Source organism: Scylla paramamosain, chromosome 14 (assembly GCF_035594125.1).
Source record: "Scylla paramamosain isolate STU-SP2022 chromosome 14, ASM3559412v1, whole genome shotgun sequence".
NCBI lineage: Eukaryota > Metazoa > Arthropoda > Malacostraca > Decapoda > Portunidae > Scylla > Scylla paramamosain.
Genome location: NC_087164.1, coordinates 16,516,406 through 16,524,922, shown reverse-complemented (window position 1 = coordinate 16,524,922; position 8,517 = coordinate 16,516,406). Strand labels below are relative to the sequence as shown.

General features: G+C 42.6%; 1 protein-coding gene across 3 annotated transcripts in view; it reads right to left on the bottom strand.

The window, feature by feature from the left end:
- Nucleotides 1-8,240, bottom strand: part of LOC135106940 (neuroendocrine protein 7B2-like) — a 10,328-nt gene extending 2,088 nt beyond the window's left edge. For 2 of the 3 annotated variants that reach the window (XM_064016393.1, XM_064016395.1), the window contains exons 1-6: nt 7,988-8,240; nt 5,744-5,824; nt 5,113-5,222; nt 3,639-3,799; nt 2,154-2,315; nt 1-165 (exon numbers count right to left, since the gene is read on the bottom strand). The exon at nt 1-165 is cut by the window's left edge and continues 38 nt beyond it. In XM_064016393.1, coding sequence (XP_063872463.1) covers nt 1-165; nt 2,154-2,315; nt 3,639-3,799; nt 5,113-5,222; nt 5,744-5,824 — 679 coding nt within the window. In that variant the 5' untranslated portion in view covers nt 7,988-8,240. The remainder of the gene's footprint in view (nt 166-2,153; nt 2,316-3,638; nt 3,800-5,112; nt 5,223-5,743; nt 5,825-7,987) is intronic. The other variant, XM_064016394.1, reaches the window with a different exon arrangement.
- Nucleotides 8,241-8,517: the final 277 nt, after the last annotated feature.

Here is an 8,517-nt window from a genome sequence, read left to right as displayed (position 1 = left end):
CACCCTCGTTCTGTATAGATCGCGCCAGGGCTGTGATCTCGGAGTCCTGCGTGGAATCTGTGCACTCGAACATGTGCTCCGTGTCGCACATACAATCCTGCACAGCCTGGTAGTCTCGGGAGAAGGCGGCTGTGTTCTCAAAGTCCTCCAGGCACCCGTCGCTGGCTGCCGCGGAGAAAAACACGTCATAAGTCACATGAATAGAAAAGTGGTGATATTAAGCACCCAAACGAGGCAAACTAGCAAACCGTAGTTACGTTTTTTTACTCTTAACGGCAATATGGTGCTCGTTGCCTCATTTGAGAAGCACTAGATGATTGTACTGAACCAAAATAGAACCATGCCATCACGTCTTTGCTGTCAGTGGTGGCGTCTGTCGTAATTATGCTCCAAATTTATACCTTGAGAAACAATAGCAGTTAGATTGTTGACTTGAGAACGGGGTATTTTCTTTCACTTTGTTTTCATCATTGAATAGATACGTGTGAATAACTGAGAAAAAAAAGTCATAGTTACTTAGGTAGATGATTAGTTGCTTGTTTTATCTATTTATCTATTAATTTAGATAGTTAATCAGTTAGTTAGTTAGGGTAGGTAGGTAGGTAGGTAGGTAGTTAGTTAAATAGTGAGTTTTTTTTTATTTATTACTTTTTTTTTTTTTTTGTCACCTCCCTTCTACGGTCTCAGGCAGATTTCTAGCAAATAGCTTGGCACCGATTTTACTTTTAATTTCTATCCCTCTCTCTATCCTTCCCTTCCCGTCTCCCTGTCATATCTCCTGAACTTATCCTTTCCTTTGTCAACACCCTTACTCCACCCCTTTCACTGCCCCTGTCCTTATTACAGTTCTTGCCCCTGCACCTAGATCTGTTCCCAGTCCTCCACCTCCTCCTCAGCCTCCTACTCCTCGTCCATATTTCAGTCCTTGATCCTTATTATTGTTCATTATTGTTCATATCTAACCTTTCATCCTGCCTCTGTCTTTATCACTTCTCTGTCTTGCCCTACTCCCACGTACTTCTGCCTCTGTTCCTGTCCTTAAGCTCCCGCCTATCCTCGTCCTTGTCTTCGTCCCTGTTAATTCCCTTGTTCCTACCCAAATCCTGCCAATATTCCGTATCTGTCTTTACCTTTGATCTACACCCCTATCTCTATCCATCCTCCTCCTTCTCCCCTCCTCCTCCTCCTCCTCCTCCTCCTCCTCCTCCTCCTCCTCCTCCTCCTCCTCCAAGTTCTCTCTCTGTCAGGTTTAGACCATAAGAATATAAGATAAGGTAAGCTATAAGAAGTCGTCACATCAGGCCTACACGTCGCAGTCTCTGTATAACAAAAAAGTAATCACCTATTTTCATTTCATCATCCTTATCCATAAATCTGTCCAATCTTTTCTTAAAGCTTCCTTCTGACTCGGTACTAATAACCTTATTATTGATTCTATTCCATTCATCTACCTCTATTTCATTAATCATCTACTCCTTAAAATCTTCAGCTTTTATCATCTATAATATTTTACATCTTGTCTTCCTGTTCATTATTCTGACCAGTTTAACTCTTACTTTACGTATGAGTGTTTTTTTTTCTCCCGATATTGATTCCTTTTGTATGTCCTTTTGTGTCTTTTTTTTTTTATCAGTATCTTTTAAGATCTTTCCAACTCCTGCCACCCCCGCACCGTCATCCTACACACTCGTACACTCGGCCTCCCTCACAACACTAATGATGTGTAGCGTCTTACTGATGGATCTTGTGTTGGCATCGCCTTACACCGAGCCCCACTGGGAGGATTTGTGATCGTTGTCCCAATTAAGGGAGGATTGTGGTGATGAGGCGAGTGTGCTTACTTCTAGGAAGCGAAGACGATTAACAGACAGAAGGATTAAAGTGTATATATATATATATATATATATATATATATATATATATATATATATATATATATATATATATATATATATATATATATATATATATATATATATATATATAATCTAAATGGGAAAGTGTAAAAAAAAAAAAAAAAATCGCACGTCCCCCTTCATCAGCATAGTGAATTCAAGCTTGTCTTACGAATGACAAAACAGACGAAATGCATCAGCGAGACCTTACTCAGAACTCTCAGGCTTGTGATACGTGGCTAGTGTTGAGTGAATCACCTGTGTAGCCGAGGGGGCAGGGGTTAGGTGGGTTGCAGTAAGCAGGAAGGACGCCCTCACTGCTGCTGCTGCTACCACTGCTGGTGCTGGAGGTGCTGCCGCTGCTGCTTCCACTGGTGCCCTTCACTCCATTCTGGTTTGGTCGTTGCTTCAGTTTCTCTTCTGCAAAATGGATGTTATTTGAGGAAGCTAAAAAAAAAAAAAAAAAAAAAACGGACATCATGCTTTTTTTTTTATGCAAGATGGGGGACTGGGCTACGACAACAATGGTTGACTATAGTCACTTCTCAAGCTACTGGATCTTGCAAAATTTTTAGAGAGCTTCTGGTATATCTACGCACCTGTGTTGTGGAGGCAGACACATCATGTATCTCTTCAGCACTAGTCACCGCATCGAAGTCACTCTAGACAAGTGTTGCGTATTTTATAAAAAGATATTTAAGTTACCCTTCCTGATCCTGCCATGTTTTGTTATGGTTACATTTTCTCATTTTCTTTGTTTAGCCTATGAGAGTGTTCATTAGTGTTTCAGGAGAATCAAGTACCTGTTTAGTTATAATGATCGGCTCTCATATATATTTAGGTATGTTCAAGTGTATATAGCTACTAGAAGGAAGTGACAACAACAAGCATATTCCGCAGAGAGCACCAGGGCCCGTGTTCTGAAGCTCTGGGCTCTCATAAGGACTGCTTTTCAAAAATTGCAGAAAACATTGATAATGGTTCTCATAGATTATTTTTTTTCCTATCGACGATGCAGAATCACTTTGAAACTATCACTGTAATCATGAAAACACGTTTGAAAATCCCCATAACTTCCCCATGTGTTTTCAAATATCACAGGCATAATCATTCGGGTTCTCATAGATTATTTGTTCCTATCGACGATACATACTCGTTTCCAAACTATCATCGGAATTATGAAAACGCGTTTGAAAATCCCAAGAACTTCAACAAGAGCGTGTTGAAAATAGTTGAAATGAGGCCTCGAAACGTTTCAGAATGCAGTTCAGTCTTTAGGTTTGTCTTGCTTCCGTCATGATCAGTGTGGTGCCTCGATGCACATTTAAGATCATATAAAAAGAAAACATCGGTATAGTTTTCCTGTATACCTAGGTCTGGTTTTATTGTAGAATTACATTGCATGGATGAAAATAATGTTTATGAAAAGAGGAAAGCAGCGCTAGAGATTTGACAAAAATTAGATATTCTCTTGTTTCTATATTATAATGCGCATATCACCCTCTTCGTCTTGTAATATAATTTTCTCTTTTCTGTTTTACATCGATACTGGAATTGCAAAATAGGAAGAAACTCATTTGACTGGTATTACGAGTTTCAAATTGATTATTCGGGTGAAAAGTGGCAATTTCATCCTGAGGGCAAACACAAGAGTAGGCGTTGATAGCTAAACACACCACTGGACAAGCGTAAGAGTGGTCGTTAAAAGCTAAACACACCACTGCTTCATAAACCCTTACATACCATAGTTACCGAGGATGCTGCCGAGCAAAGAGGAGTGAGACAGATACTCTTGGTCCCGGATGGAGGGGCTGTGTTCCAGGGCGTCGTAATCCAGGGGAAGGGATATGTCGGGCATGTCCTTCATGGCTCTGGGGGAAATGCCTTCTGCCAGTGATCGCAGGCTGTGGAAAGAAAGGAGAGGCTCTTTTTTGGCGGGCGCGCTCACTCTCATACCGCCGACAAGTTAACAATTGGTAACGAGTGTAAAGCATTCGACATACTAAGTCTAAAAATGTCATAAAAACACAGGAAAGATGTAAGATGCAACGTCGCGTCAGGTCTGCTTTCTCTCTCTCTCTCTCTCTCTCTCTCTCTCTCTCTCTCTCTCTCTCTCTCTCTCTCTCTCTCTCTCTCTCCTGTTGTCATATTAGACTCTAATTCAGTGATCTCCGTCTTACAAAACTTTATGATTTGAAATCCTTACGCAAAAATTGGTTATATCTTTCTTTGGAAAACGTTTTCTTTCAAAAAGAAAACTATTACTTTTGGAATTTTTATAAATCAGTTTAAAATCAATACTAATCACTGTTTAACGGAAACCTTTTCAAGTTCACTAACGTAACAATAAAAAAATTTCTGACCTCCATTACTCTTTTCTGTATGTTTTGTGAGCGTTATGGGCGCCTGGCAGCAGCAAGACCCTCCTGTTACATTAATCTACTTGACTGTTGCATCGTCACGTTTTGAAGGAGGCTTGTGAAGAATTGCCACCCACTCCTGCCCTTAGATCTTGATGGAGGCTGGCATGGAGTCAAGGTTATCTTTTCCTGTACAGCTTACGTCAACTTGGGTCATCATTTGCTCAAAATACCGCCATTCAAACCCAGATTCAAATGATAAAACAACCAGTTATATGAAAACCTAGTCAGGTCATTTTAGCACTTGCGCAGAAGCTTGTAGAGGTGCTGTTAATAGAGGGGAAGTTTACCTCAAAATCTTACCGCTAGATGGCAGAGGGGAAGCAATCGCTGTGTCGTAAACTAATATAGTTGCCAAGACTCGAACTAATGAACAGTAATGGCACGTGTTGGTGATGTCTGAAGTTTAAGTCCTACTATTCAAGCCTAAGTGTCCTACGTGCTGTTATTGTTGACGGTGTCAGAAAAGTGTCCAAGCGTCGTTGTGTCTCGGGTGTCAAAAAAGTGTTCTGCGTGCCGTTGTGTCGCGGGTGTCAGAAATGTGTCCTCTCCGCCGTTGTGTCGCGGGTGTCAGAGATGTGTCCTATTTACCGTTGCGTCGTGGTGTCAGAGATGTGTCCTATTTACCGTTGCGTCACGGTGTCAGAGATGTGTCCTATCTACCGTTGTGTCGCGGGTGTCAGAGATGTGTCCTGTTTACAGTTGCATCGCGGTGTCAGAGATGTGTCCTATCTACCATTGCGTCGAGGGTGTCAGAAGTGTGTGGAGTACCTTGGTCGTGCAGTGCAGCCACTCACCCTTGGGAAGGCACGTCCAGGTAGTCCTTGGCGGGGTCGGCCATGCCGCTGCCCATCTTGGCCACCATCTCCCGCAGGAAGGCATCGGAGAAGTCCACGGGTGCTCCTCCCTGTAAGACGTCACAGCAGTCCATACAAACGTTATCCGGAAAGTGAGTAGATCAGTTCATACAATAGCTCTCTCAAATCCGAACATTTCAAAGCCTGTTACTGACTGTTCGATTTTAAAGAACAGCATGACTCTTAACTAAATTTGAGTAACCCTAGACAATTTTAATAATCAATCATAAACAACTTCTCTAGGTAGCAATATAACCACTGATACTAACATTCTCTTTTCTGTTATATTCAATGATGTCTTCATAAACTGTAGTCTAAACCTGCACTAGGCCACTTTTGAAAAGACTGAAGGGAACCAGTTACAGCATATTAGGATCAGGATTAGGCGTCATTATGTTGCGAGATTGATTTTGCGACTTTTATTCCAATAATCTCCCCTGCTCAGAGACAAAGGGGTCTGGTCCACAAAAGAAGAGAGAGAGAGAGAGAGAGAGAGAGAGAGAGAGAGAGAGAGAGAGAGAGAGAGAGAGAGAGAGAGAGAGAATATAATTACGATGGGTTGGTTACGCACGGCAGCAGAATCCACAAAGGAGGCGCCCGCGAGGGAGGAGAGGAGGGAGCCGAGCACCGCCACACTGACCGCCGCCATCATCTGTGAGAAGGAGGGAGAGAGGAGGGCGTGTTAGGAATCTGTCACCACCACCACCACCACCAGAACAACAACAATGCCAACACAAACAACAGCAACAATAACAACAACAGCAACTACTACTACTACTACTACTACTACTACTACTACAATGACCATAATAATATCCTTTATTAAGACTACTACAAATTGCACTATACCAGAGTTTGTCACGCTATAGGGCATAATTCCTAAGGCCATAGATATGATTAGTCAGGTCGTCATGGCTTTTTGTTTCCACCGATGATACAGAACAATTTTTAAATCTATTACTGGGATCATGAAAGCACCTTTGGCCCACTCACTGCGACATGAAGCAATTAGCAGCACCAGAAGCAATGCGTGAGGTCTTTATAAACAAGTACAAGAAAGTTAGCGATGAAAAACAATAGATTCTGATATTTCTTCCCAATTCAAAGATTGGATGTGGCTGAAGAACAAGTAAAGATGTCTCAGAGTGGTTGGTAATTAGGGAAAGGTGTACCAAGCTGATGGCAAAGAATTAAACACACTAGTAACGTTCCGCCAAGGCAAGTGAACTCCCCGATTGCTGTGCCTTCTCACCAGTATTATTTAAATGTTCTGGTGCAAGTTTAACCCTCTGACTGCAGTGAATTCTCAAGTTAAATGTTAAGTTACAAGTTTAGTGTATAATAAAAAAAAAAAACACCACTGACAGCAAAAGCTAATAATGATGGAGTATTTTATTTTTTTATGGTGCCAATTAGAAAGGACGAGAAGAATCTATTGACTGCCTAAGGTGACTCAAAGGAAGTAAGAAGAGCGTCATTAACTGTCAGAGAGTTAAGGCACAGTTTTGAAAGACGTCACTGGTAACAAAAGACGTGTTGGAGTAGTTGAAACCGTGGACAGTACTTTTTAACCTGGCTATGCGTGCTCTGGTGGAGGTAGACATGTGTGCTGCTGCTTGTTTTATGTATGGGGATGAGAAGGGTGGGAGCGAGCTGCCCGCATGGTGGTGGTGGTGGTGGTCATGGTGATGGCAGTGAGGGGAGGAAGGGAGTAGATAATTATATGCTACCTAACCCGGGATAGAGAGAGAGAGATAGGTAGATAGATAGATAGATAGATAGATAGATAGAGAGAGAGAGAGAGAGAGAGAGAGAGAGAGAGAGAGAGAGAGAGAGAGAGAGAGAGAGAGAGAGAGAGAGAGAAGACAAAACATTACAAAGATGTTTAAAAAATCTGAAGGAGAAATAATGTTAGATCTCAGAACATTCTTTTGGCACTACAAGATATCAAGATATTAGCAGGAAAATATAAAAGGAAAAAAGAAAAAAACTCAATTAACCTCGAGGTGCTGATATTATCGCCAGCGCTGGGGTGGCTGAGTGTGCAGGAGGTGCAAGGTGTGATTAAAGTGGTTCTTCAAAGGCAGTATTTTTCCCAAGGCCACAAGGAATGGATAACATGACGGTAACTTTCCGCCCATTTGGTGATAACGTGAAAAAATATGGTCACCGGCAACCCATCCTCTGAATAACCCTTCTTATCTGCTTCGCTCTGATAAGATAACCAACATTTTTTGCTTTAATAATATGCTTGGAAATCTAACACAGTATCGGTTTGCATTCTAATTTGTAGCTCGATGGAAATTGGCCTTTGTGTCAGGTAAAACATTGCCCAGTTTAGAGAGAGGAAAGAGAGGAAGGGAAGGATGGAAGGAGGGAGGGAAAGTTATGGTATAAGAGAGAAGTTAGGGATAGAGGGAGGGATGGGACGCAGAATTAGCATTTTCATTTGGATCTCGATCAAAATAACTCTTTACATCAGTGAATTTGACGTTGGAAAGGAGGGAGGGAAGGAGTGCACAGCTGACATGGTTACTCTTGCAGTTATAAATATGAGAGCACAAATAGAGCAGCGGTTGACATGCAGCGTTAAGAAGAGACACGAGCGGTGACAGGCAGGCAGAAAGGCAGGCTGGCAGAAGCAACAGCTGTTACTCTTATCACCATAATAGCGGCGTCTGTCTGTCTCCTACGCCTCGAAACCCGCTCGCCTCCACTCTTTTCACTATCACATAGACATTATGATATTAGCTTTACAAAATCAGGTCTTTAATGGTCGTGGGAGCGCCCAAAGAGGAGAATACCAACAACTTACCGTGATATCAGCAGGTGGGAGGCTCACTGGCTCTGTACAATATGGCCGACGATTCTACGGCTCGTCACTGCCAGGTATCGTCAAATAAACAATTCACTAGTGCTTTGCTTCTCCAGTCTGCGTGACGCAAACATAACCTTATAATTTTTACCGCTTATCGTCAGTACCTGAAGGTGATTTGCACGTCAAGTTATAGATCATTAAGGAGAACATTAAGCTTGCTTGGTGGTTCCTGCGCACGCTTGCTGGTGGCGGGGCGGCGTGATCACCATGGCGACCCTTCTATTGATCCCGCGAGACTCCGGGCGGCGGGACTCGCTCTCCTTCCCCAGGGGTTCCGGTCCCTACCTGAGGTCACGTCTCGAATCACAGCCAACACCCTGAGGGACACGCAACACAAAGCTTTGATATGTATTCGCTTGCAGAATGCTGCCAGCACTGCTGTTCTTTAGCTTCTTGCCTCTGTACTTGCTTCCCACTCTCCTTCTTTCCTCTTCTTGTGTATTGCGATGTGCTCTTTTCCTGCTATA